This window comes from Xiphophorus hellerii, chromosome 2 (assembly GCF_003331165.1).
Source record: "Xiphophorus hellerii strain 12219 chromosome 2, Xiphophorus_hellerii-4.1, whole genome shotgun sequence".
Classification (NCBI taxonomy): domain Eukaryota; kingdom Metazoa; phylum Chordata; class Actinopteri; order Cyprinodontiformes; family Poeciliidae; genus Xiphophorus; species Xiphophorus hellerii.
Genome location: NC_045673.1, coordinates 26943989 through 26956648, shown reverse-complemented (window position 1 = coordinate 26956648; position 12660 = coordinate 26943989). Strand labels below are relative to the sequence as shown.

Below are 12660 nucleotides of genomic sequence, written 5' to 3'. Positions count from 1 at the left end.
TAATTCACTTTCTCAATTGTATTATAAAACACACCGGATGTTACACAGTGTCAATCGTTATTGAATAAAAATTAGGTTACAATATAAAAATTTGGGAATATTTAAAGACACCTCCAAAACCCCTAAATATGTTTGCAAATTTGAGAAATATGCACGTTTTTATTACAGCATGACTAGGACCAAATCTGGGGGATTCCGATATGTTCCTTGTCCCAAATTGATTAAAAGTCTCCCCAGCAAGTTTGAGGCCTGCCACTTCTGCTATATATGCCTGGAAAAAAAAAAAACTTTTAAAAATAAAATTACAGATGTATTTTGATTAGATGCCCAAACTCATTCAATTCCTGTTAATGGGAAGCAGCAGCAGCTTTCCTCCATTCTCTCTTGACAAAAAGAAACAACAATAAAACAACAGTTTCCCTTTTTGTTTTAGCTCTAATTCACCACGGCAGACTGGAGCAGCGTCGGCATCGCCCGAGTCCACCTGTCCATCTCATGCCATCAATCATGTACAAGACATCAAGGTAGTTGGACTCTTTTGCTTGAGGCAGAAACTGAACCCAGACCTGGAGGGGGCAGTCTATCTTTTACCGGTTAGGAACCAAGTCCTCTGACTGACGCAACACGGACTCTGCTGACCTTTATGAAATTATATACTGGTAGCAATGGGGTGGAGAAAAAAAAAGAAAAAAGAAATGGACTATTGCATATTTCAACATAACTTTTGTTTAAAATATTGAAAGACAGCAATGGCTTCAGAGAAGACTGAATGGTTTTGTTTTGCACGTTTAGAGTCGTCGATATTTCCTCTTCGGCTTCAATAAATACTTGAAGGTTTGACAAGACCTCCTTTCCTTCCTTTCGTTGCAAGAAACGGTCTTGCAACAAACTGATGCCAAGCAAGGCAAAGAAAAGCCTACATACAGACAATGGTATACTTGCTGAAATGTAAATATACTCACCTGAAACACTGGAGTCCAACAACCAGCGTGTAGATCCATGTGTATTTACAACAAGGGTTTGGTAGCATTTCCCTGTGAGCCTCTTACTCATTTCTAATGCCTTGTAAAACATGTCCGCCTTATCTTCTCATTGATTTAGCAAGTTCATTTTATACTCCGCCAATACAGTTATAAATATTATAGCGCATTGATTCAGTCGTTCTACATTTGATCGTACACCACTCCAGGCATTAAGTGTAAAGCCTTTAGAAATTGATAAAATAGTGAACTTCCACAACCAAATAAACACATTTACCGCTTTTCCATCTTTATCATCAGAGTTTATATTTATATGTGTCTACAGTCTTCTCTTTTGATTACACCCAAAAGATAAGAATACAAAAAAAACACATCAGTACTGCAGTAGCTCCAGGTCATGTTTGGACCTGGATGTCTGGACTCATATTTGTGCTGGTAAAAGTCAAAAAGGAGGAAAACAAACACGAGACATACTTGTTTATCTATTCTGGTTGAGGGCTTCAATCATCGGTCAACCATAGCTGTTTCAACTGGGTTTTTTTTTTATGTTGTTGGGTTTTCCAGGGCAGAATGACTGCCCTGGGTTGTTTGATATCATCGCATATATCCAGTTTTTCTAGTTACTTACTTTGATAAAAGTAGTCTTCAACAAACTCTATGAAAAGGTTGGAGTGACACACTGGAAAAACATAAAATCTTACCAAGTATTTTCAGTCTAATTTCTAGTGCAAATACGTAAACTATTCAGCAAGACGTAAGAGCTTGTTTCAAGTCAATAATTACTTAATATTGATGAAAAAGTACTTTTTCCATTGGCAGATGAGTTCACTAATAAGACATTTTTTCCATAAGTGAAATGGAACCAGTACTTTTCCATCAAGAAAAGCGAATTATTGACTCTAAACAAGCTCCTGTATTTTGCTGAAAAGTTACTTATAAGTCAGTTTCAAGTGTACTAAGATGTTTACACTAGAAACTAGACAAAAACACTCTGTAAAATTGTGTGTTTTTGCAGTGTAGAAACATGACAACAACTCTACTTACGACCAACCATATGAGTAAACGGCAGTCAATCATGTAAGTGCCTATGGGCGACCGCTCTGTGTTTTATACTTGATTTTGTTTTAAATGGCAAATCTTCTTCAGAAGCACAGGACGAAGAATTAAAAAGTCCAGAAAGACAAACGAACAACCCGGTTTTACAATGGGACAACGGCAGTAACCACTCAGCCACCTCCATACCGTCCGTAATCATGTGACAGATTTGTCACTTTCAGACTGAAAGACTGAATGCATTTCAGGGCCATCTGGTGTGTGGTGGAGACACCAGCTGGAGGGACACAGGACAATGTCGGCCTGTGGGAAAATGGCAGGAGTCATGCGTGAGTTCCCTGAGTCAAGCGATGTTTCACCGCCGCGGCAAGACGTCCAGGCGACACGGCGCGCCAACAGGTGGAGGCCGGTGAAGCTGCTGTTTAGCACATTTCATCAGAAAACAAAGAAGAAAAGGTGGCTTTCATGGAGGAATGTTGAATCCTTCGAAGACGGATATGAGTTTCAATCTTGATCTCCCAAGTTGGGCAACGGTTCAAGAAATTGTTATTTATACACTTTTTACAGTTCCGACCCCTGGGAGAAAGTCGTACCAGTTCACAGGCCTCTAATCCAGTTCATTTGCACTGATGACACCAAACGCATTCCATTCTGTCTGCAATTATTGCGTACACAGAGAGGATTGTGTGGAGGAGAATAATATAATGAGAATTACTAATAGCATAATGTTGATTGAAAGTGCACTTACACGCTCTGACAAAGCCTAATGCAATCAAAATATGCTGTGGTGGTGAGGGAGGAGGTATTTTTTGTGGAGAAATATTAAGAATAAAACAGCAATTGCATCCACAAGTACAGTAAATGTTGCTTTACAGAGATTATCTGATTATTTCATCCTGTTTATTCCTCCTACAGAGTTTGCTTGCCTTTCTCTCTCATTTTCAATGCATGGAGCAACAAATCCATGATTATGCTAACTAAGATGAGGTGGGGGGGGGGGAGTTCTTATTCAGCATGGCTGCATTCACAAGCTTGTTGTTGAAACATAAGTGTTTTGGCAGAAGCAGCTGGATTCTGCCATTGCGGATACATCCAGCTAAATGCTGGATACCCGTATCCTCATATCCACTGCTTTTCACATCCTCGCCGTGGCGACCAGACTGATTGCCTCATTGATGGAGTGGCCCGTATAGGTTGCATGTGCTGTTGAGCTGTGCTGTCCAGGAAACGGGGACACCTAGGCAGGAAACGATTGGCGTCTTTGTTGAGCTGATCTACGGCCCTGGTGAGAAGTTCATGCCCGCCCACCAATGTCATACGGATTATGAGCTTTTAAAGTCTATAGTTAGACTCAAGATGTGGGAGCACAAAACTCAGGATAAAAATATTATGCATATACCTCCATGAAGTCAAGCATCCATATTCTTAGTCCTTGTTGAACTTCCACAAAACTCCAAAGATGCAGAAACACTGAGCCCCTTTAAATCCGCGTCAAGTACTAAGTGGAACATTAATCAACATATTTTTTGTGTGTAGCTGGATAATTTTGATGATGTCACTTGACAGAATGTAATGTACATTGCTTGTTTCATAATTGGTTACTATGTTGTGTTTTTAAGACGTTAAGGACTTTAACCCTCCTGTTATGTTCCGGGTCAAATTGACCCGTTTTAAAATTTACAAATTAAAAAAAAATAAATAGAAGCATTTTTTTTGCATGAAACGTTTTCTATTTGTCTTAATAGGTGCACTCTAGACATAAGTTGAAAATTTATTCATTTTACACATTTGTACCAAACCCTAGGTCTACTTTTTACATCGATACTGTTCGGGTCAATTTGACCCGGCAGTCAGGTTAAAGTGCAAAAAAAGATTTTATAATGTCCAATTCTATATGTTTCCTTGCAGTTATGAACCATATTTCACCACACACACACTCACACACACCCACACGCAACCACACACACACAAGCCCACTTTCTCACTATTCTCTTTACTTCACTAGGAAACTGCGAGAAAGCAGGTGTTCACACAACCTTTGACGGGAATCTTTTCTGTTCCTGTGGACAAACTCCACCCACACTGAGTGGACACTCAGCAGAAGTGGAGAAAAACATAAATACTCTCTGCATGACTCATTTATCTTGATTTTAATCAGCGGGTCAATTTGACCCAGAACAGTATGTGTGTCTCAAGTTCAATTATAAAGATCACCCTTTGGTAAAAAAAAAAAAGTATAATATAAAATAATTTACCAAAGGTCAACTTCAAGGAAATTATTGTTTTTTTGTGTCTAGGTTTTTTTCATTGGACATTAAAAATCTAAATTCCATTTTTTATGTCCAAATGAGTAAATGAGCAGGTTGTCGTCATTGATCCTTAATTTCTGAGAAATAATAAAACATCATTGCACAAATATTGATTGAAATGGTTAGTATTGGAGTTAATAATCAGATACAAAAATGTTTTGGAGGAATTTTTTGGTTTCTGACACTATTGCATGATTAAACACTCCCTGGGTCAAATTGACCCACGAACATTTTTGCTGTACCCTAGAAACGAACATAACAGGAGGGTTAAACTCCATTGTTAATGTCAAGAACAGTAAAACAAAAACTTGACTTGTCTTGTCCAACATCCACACCCCCTTTTGGGGGAATGAGAACCTCATAATTTGAATATTAGTCTGTGCAACTTCAATATTATAATGAGGAACTGTTATAAAGGTTGTCTTTTTGGACTTGTCTCCAATAAAGGTCCCTTTTCTTTAAAGATGTTCAGTAATATTTGCAAATCAGTTACTAGTAGCTGAGTCACATTGTTGTTTTACATTTACATGTTAAAACCGAAACAATACAGAACACGAGACTATGTTGAGCTTTCATTGGACCAAAAGCCCACAGGTTGCACAGACTCCCATTCAAACTCCTGGGTCTACTTTCTTTGGAAAGGGAGCAGGGCAGTCTGGGGGGAAATAAGTAATATCTGGTTAAATTTACCCTATCAAGATGGTAAAAGTCTCTCAAAAGCTTAATGTTAGCTGCTGTTATTATGGCCAGTGAAGCCGGTTTCTGTCCACATTGACTGGATGGGTTCATGCTATGGAATAAACCCTGACTCTAAATCAATACCCTCAGACTCAATGGAAATGTGCAGCTGCCCACATGGACAACCCAAAACGCCCTCTGGTGAAAAGTTTTAGGATCTGAAGAGACAAAGATTGAGGAGAAAGTATGTCTGAAGGAGTCAGGGTAGTGTTTCCATGTAAGATAGTTCTATCAATTGTCAAGCACGATGGTGGCAACAATCTTTCAATTGACCCTGCCCACTGCACTAAGTGGATGTCATATTAAAGAAAAACAGCAATTCTCAAATTATTTGAATGTTTTGGGATTTTAAAAGACCTCAGTCCTACTGGACAAATCAGGACATTGTTTAACCCTCAAGTGATTTTAAGAGTGTGTGTCATCTGGACGAGTTTTGGACTGTGCACTCCAGTGAGGTCACACACTTTTACGAGTTTAGTTTTGTGTGCTTTCTTGAACTGATGGTCTGACGGCACAATCTCACCCCGTCGTCCGACCGTGGCATCTGACCTGCTCCTCCTGAGCGCCTCGCTAAGACCGCGTCAAGTCCACGCCAGAAGACATACTCTTATATAAATATTATTTTCTAATTCTACCAAGAAGAGTAGTCAAATATCCTGACCAGAATTTTGTCAGAAGTTTGTTGTTGGCTGCAGTTTGAGTCATTCAGGGGCCACATTTGAGCTTCTGCAGTGCATCTGAGGAGATTAGTCAGATTTTCCCTCCTATTCATAGTCCAATAATGGTCTCAGTAGTTTTTACTTAAACATGCAATTTTCAGTGCACTGTTTAAGCAATAGACAATTTCTCATGTGTCTTTTTTCCAAGGACAAAAAAGACCTTGGAGGTCTATGTATCCGAAAACAAAAGAAGCCAGAAGAAATAAAGGATCCTGGAAGAAAGATGTGAAATTGTCCATCTTTTATCAACTCTGAGTAGCATCAGCAGTGGTTGGCACAACCTCACAGGAACTGAAAGCAATACACACAATGTCACTAATGAAAGAGATCTGGTAAGGTCAAAGCTCAGAGAGTGGCATAAGTACACAACCCACGGGTGGTCCTCACGGGAACCGGTGAATTTCCATCCCCACGTAATCCACCTCCTGACAATTCCCTTCTGTTTTCAATCTGTATGATAAAGAGCTCTGGGGTAAGCAGAGTGAATGAAGGATTCTATCCCGAGATAAGGGACCAAGTGGAAAGCAGCGGGGAAGAATAGCAGCTGCACTCCTCAAGACAGCCAGCTTGGAAGCTGAAGAAATTTTCATCCTTGCAAATATTGATTTCTGTCTTTGCTGCACTTTCTATCAATGCTTTAAACTCACACGCAATCCCAAACCACGGCCAGCTCCTCACGGCCTCGTTTGGTACCAGGCCAGCAGTGAATATGAGGTTCATTCACTCCGACCATAAACTTGTGGTGATTGTGGCAATTTGCTGTATGTTTTTACCCCTTAAATAAAGTTATTTTCTTTAACCAAACAATTATGAAATCACTTGAGAGTGAGGTGTGGACATAAGCAGTCGTTCTATTTACTGTATCGTAATCAAATGCCTTGTGAAACTTGTCCACTTAACTCTTTGTGGAATATTGTTACAAGTTTGCCTCAAACTATCACAGAGCCAAGATGGCCGATGTCTGTCACCAATGCCTAATGCCAATTCGACACATAATACGGGCATATACACTTTGTGGTCATCTAATGATTGGAATTAAGATATAACGATGCCTAATAGCATTACCAGGGTTTTCGACCTCCCCCCTGACGTCCCGAAAGAGGGTCAAAAGACCCTGAGTCCAAACTGACGACTCTGATGGCTCAAATTAGCATCCCTTCTTCAATTGTAAATGTGGCCATTGACCGTCAGGCCAGAAGGTAGGAGTGTGAATAGTCCATACTTCTGGTCATTGCTCACAGCTGTACCTGGCTGTAAAATTTCTAATTCTCCATTTAAAATATTATAATTAATTCATTGTGCTTTGGTGCGCCAGTAATGGCCTTATTTACAGAACAAAAGCGCCTGTTGAAACCAGCTTATTATCGTGAACTTTTACAGGGCGACGATCGAGAGCATCCTCTGCCTCAACATGACTGTGTGGTATGGTAGCTGCACAGCACTGGAGAGGAAACAACTGACACGGGTGGCGAGAACAGCACAAGGCATTGTGGGATGCCCTCTCCCAGACCTGGACTCCATTTACATAGGCCGGGTCAAGAAGAGAGCTGGATCCATAGCCATGGATTCCAGCCACCCGGGCCACAGACTGTTTGTGCCGCTGCCATCAGGCAAGCGGTACAGGAATATACGGACTACAACAAATAGACTGAGAAACAGTTTCTTTCCCACAGCCGTCAGAGCCATTACTCCCTGCCGCCCCCCCCTCCCACACATATCATAGCCTCGCAGTCACACATACATATCCCCCATCCCCACACAGCCATATTGTTCTGCACTTTGCACTGTCACATCATCTGCATTTTGCCATAATTGGACCTGCTGCTACTTCTTTGGTGTGGTTGAGTGCCTTTAGTTAATTTTAGTTGTATATATTGTTATTATTATTATTGTGTGTTTGTTTATTTTTATTGTATATATGTGACTTTTTGCACGGGAGCTGCAAATGCTATCTATCTATCTATCTATCTATCTATCTATCTATCTATCTATCTATCTATCTATCTATCTATCTATCTATCTATCTATCTATCTATCTATCTATCTATCTATCTATCTATCTTATAGGATGCTAGCTAAAATCCTTCAGGTCAGTCGACCCATCCCTGGGCTCCAAAGGTAGAAATGTTAAATGACCCTTATCTGGTCATTACCAGGGTTTTCGACCTCCCCCCTGAAGTCCTGAAAGAGGGTCAAAAGACCCTGAGTCCAAACTGACGACTCTGATGGCTCAAATTAGCATCCCTTCTTCAATTGTACATGTGGCCATTGACCGTCGGGCCAGAAGGTAGGAGTGGAAAATCATGCAAAAAGTGTAAGCAAAAGAGATCTGGGAGACTTTGCACATGCAAATTTGCATGCAGCCTTTTGTGCTGTGGAGTATAAATAGGTGACTGCTTCACCTATTTAGTTCACAAGAAACAAAATGCAGACGAGGTTCACAGCTCAGAAGGCATTGGAACTGATTCAGAGCAGTGCCAGCCCTTGTGATTCAGATGGAGAAGACATAGACCTTCAACCGGATTCGGACTCTGAGCTGTCTTCAGGTTAGATTTCTCAACCTACCTATTTTATTTTCCTGACTATTTTTTATTTAGAACAAAACAGAAAGTTAATTTGAAATTGTTTATCTTGCAGATGAGGAGACTCTCCCTCTACCAAAAAAGAGAGCTCGTTTGGGGAGTGAGCCGTCAGAGACCGCGAAAGATGGCACAGTGTGGCGTGAAGAACAAGTGGGGACACATCTCCATTTCACTCCAATAGAACCGTACGCCACAGATGGAGAGCCAAGCGCTAAGGCCAGACGAAGTATCCGGAGTCGCCTTCAGAGCTTCCTCTGTTTTATCACTCTTGACATGCTTCGTAGCATTCAAGAATGGACTACTCAACATGCACGTCACACGGAGCAGCAGGATTGGTTCATGGATCTCCCGGAACAAATGGCATTTATTTCAGTCATTATCTTGCGGGGGGTGACCAAGGTTCCATCACTATGTGACAGCTGGTCAGCAAACCTGGCAAACCCAAGGATCATTGCAACTATGGCCCGAAACCGCTTCCAAGACATCATGCGACACCTACGCTTTGATGACATGTTTACACGCAGTGAGCGAGCGGAGACCGATAAGTTTGCTGCAATCTCCGATGTTTGGGGATCGTTTGTCACCAACTGCATCGCATCCTACAACCCTGGTCGACACATCACTATTGATGAACAGCTTTTTCCATCAAAGACTCGCTGCTGTTTCCTGCAATACATTGCAACAAAACCGGACAAGTTTGGCATCAAGTTTTGGGTGGCTTGCGACCTGAAATCAAAGTACATCTATAATAATTTAATACCTACATAGCATTTTATAGTATAGCATTTCAAATAAATTGCCTGAAGTTGCCTGAAGTTTCACAAGGAATGCCTGATATCCTGATACATCACACCTTTTACGTTGGAAAGTGGACAGCATCACTCAGTAACAAAAATTCTTCCCCATTAGCTAAAAAATGGGTTTCACTTTAATAATATCACTTAAGTCTTGTCTCGTTCTCCAAAACCTAAGATAACGTCCTGTCTTGTCTTGACAGCTGGATATATGGCTGCACACCTACTTCTCAAAGAATCAACTTTTCCTTAAACACTAAAACTCAAAACTCAAGTGACTTAATTCAGGTTACCTTGTTCTTTTTTGATCATCTTAAAAACATGATTTTTTTTTTTTTTTTTAATGCTGTTTTATGAGAGAAAATACCAATCGCCTGACACTGGGACAGTGTGTGATTCTAGAATATTATAGATGCATATCGTGTAAAACTGTCAGCCTAGAGAACCATTGTCAATATTATGTATAATTAGTATTATTGATTTGCTCTTGGATGATAAAAAGAGACGGCGCACCTGTTAATTCATTCCCCCCTCTAAAACCAGATGATAAAATTTTTATTCAAAGTTATTCGGCTCCTGAGACATCTAGCTGTCACCAATTACCACACACAAGACACGGCGTAACACCGGAGCTGTCAAACGCTCATTGAAAAGCCAGCACATAGTTTAAATTGTCTTACACTAAAATAGGCGTTTATTCCTCAGATTTCGGCTCAGATACTCATGATCCTACCAGTTCTCAGAGCTTATTCTGTCTCTCGGGCGAACAAGCAGCTACTCCTCCGGGGGATATTGGACCCATTTCTGTTCACGTTTGAAACCGGGACTTTTGATGCAGTTTAAGGCACGAAAACAGCACGTCTGTGCTGATTTACCCAAGAGTTTTTAAACACAGATACATGTTGGTATTTTACTGTACACCCAGCTCAGGCTGTTACCTCTGTTCAAAGAAGATAACAAGGATCCTGGACCCTCAAGGGACCCTGACCAAGACTAAATGGGTAAAATTTATAGTGCCTTCACTTTCACACCAGTGCATTAGCAGAACAGATAGCCTAGCTGAAATACTAGACTTTATAGGGGGGAAAAAAGCCTAATGGCAAGGAAAAACTAACTCACTCATTTTGAGCAACTGTATACCCACTTAACAAATGATGTAGCTCAAAAATATAAAATGGTTCATGACCCAGGCCATTACAGGCTTCACAAAAAAACAAAGACATTTTAATTGGTTTAATTTTAGCACAATACTGTCCTTATCAAGCCTGGATTTAAATTCGAAAAAATAACACACACACACACAAACAGTTTGGCTCTTGTCAGCCATCTTGGATTTGGAGGACATTTACTTGCAGTTACAATGACTGGCCACTGAATGAACCTCAAAGGAGGGAGGCAGTAGAGAGCACTCTCTGCTCTATGAATGTCCACCATACAAACCGAAGCACTTTGAAGAAAAAGCCTTTAAAATAACTTTTCACAACAGTCACCGCTATGAGCCAGAGTGGTGACTGATAAATTGTTACGTACTTGGTTGATACAAAACGTTTTAGAGTGGTTTAACTTCATAAAACATTAGTATGAAGGATGTGGTGGAATCGAATACCTTAGCTATAGCATTTGTTAGCACCCCAGCCAGCTAAATCCCTGCGTGAAAAGCCTTAATATGTTAAATTGAAGATGTTAATTCAGTGGGTGGGGAGATTAAATTTAAAAAAATGTTGCAGTTTAAGTGAAGAGTAAACGAGGCCTCATATTAAAGGTAGGATTTTTCAACATATTTCAAAGTGAGGTCGGCCTGCTGCAATAAAAAATATACTGTGTGTGGGGAGAGGGTGCGGGGGGTGGTGGAATTGAACAGTTCACATACAGGCAATCAGAAGAGTTGAAATACTTTGTAAAACTAAAATCCGTAGCACGCAAACTGTACAACCGTCACATGTCAGTGACTCAACCCGATTCCACTTACACATCAAGAGAAATATGATCCAATTTCCTTTCCCAAAGTCTGATTAATTCAGCTTTGTCACATCTCCAGTTTCCTGCCTTACTCACTCCTCCACGCACTGAATGAGACCGCACCATCTGGTACATGATGCTACCTCAGTGTCTGCACACAACAGAGACGTGCTCTTTGTCATCTATTGGAGCAGAAACTCGGTGGGTTTGTAAATGCTGTCTGTCCGCCTGAGATACAGGCCACCTTTTACAATTCCTGCCCCAGCCCCCCTTCAGCTGAAGAGCAGCGTCTGTTGAGTGGTGTTGATGTTGGCCCATATTTGCGAGCGCCGTCGCTTCAGACAGCCTTTCATGTCAAATTCATTACACCTCCGAGGGCAGTTGTGCGTCACAACTTCTCAGGGGTGAGGCACTAAAGGAGCAGAGCTCTAAAGGTGCAACCCAAAGTGAGTTTTGCAATCACGTCATAAGTGGTTCCCCCAGAAATGTTTAGAGAGGGGCTGCCGATGGAGTTTCTTGCAAAGAAATAAATCAATTAATTAATTAAAAAATAAAAATGTAGGGTTTCTTTACCCATAGCAGAACCAAACATTTTTATACATCAAGTAGAAAAAGACAGACACATTTTTTCCTCATTGATTGAAGCTAATTAAGTTAAGTAATAATGAGAGAGAGAATATATCAGGCATTTATTTATGAATGCAATAATTAATTACTGCAACTTGTGACTTTGGCCCATCCATTTTGATGCTTATAATACCAAATAGCATAATTGTTAATTATGAAAGCAATGTGAAATGGTGGTTTTAGAACTTCTTCCATCAATTTCTATGCAATATCTTCCCACAAAATAACAAGGTCAACATTTCTCTTCGACTAGTCCCCTTCCAGTCTGTTGTCATTGTTTTTGTGAACGATAAGCAATGACGTACAGTTGTACGATTGGTCACTAAATACTATAACAGTAAGATCAAGCCCGGATTTTAGCATGAGCTTACCGGGGCTCCAAACTAGGGCTCCAGCGCTTTGGGGGCCCGGAAAGATGCTTTGTATTTTTGTGAATGAACAAGGTCAGAATGCCTTAATTTTATCACTGGCTAAAAGAATTTTGGCGGTGTTGTTGAAAAACTGTCTGATTGGTTCTGGCAAACGTCCATCATGAATGCTTGATTATTATTGGTCCAAGTTTGACGCGTTGGGGCGGAGCATTAGGGAGGGATTTCTTAAGATGGCGGACAACAGAAAGTATGACAGCGGAGCGCAGGAACGAAAGAAAAAGAACGCGACAGAGAGGTAATGAAGAACATAGGATTTTTTTTTAAACCTCATGTTGGACATGGAACAGAACCATAATTCTTCTCTGCTTCTCGAAACGTTTGCCTTGCTAACAGCGGCTCTACGATCCGCCAGAACCTGGATCTCTGTCTGACCTGGTGCTTGCGGAGTCAGAGACGGTGTAGCTTTCAGGCGTTACGGACGTTCGGCCTGAGCAAGAAGCAGGGAGCTGTCAAAAATATGGATATTCA

At 40.7% G+C, this 12660-nt stretch overlaps 1 protein-coding gene across 1 annotated transcript; it reads left to right on the top strand.

The window, feature by feature from the left end:
- Window positions 1-7934: 7934 nt before the first annotated feature.
- Window positions 7935-9149, top strand: LOC116710866 (piggyBac transposable element-derived protein 4-like). The gene is made up of 2 exons (XM_032550150.1): window positions 7935-8345; window positions 8437-9149. Exons 1-2 carry the CDS (start codon window positions 8225-8227, stop codon window positions 9147-9149), a joined length of 834 nt encoding a protein of 277 aa, XP_032406041.1. The 5' UTR covers window positions 7935-8224.
- The last annotated feature ends 3511 nt before the right edge of the window (window positions 9150-12660 follow it).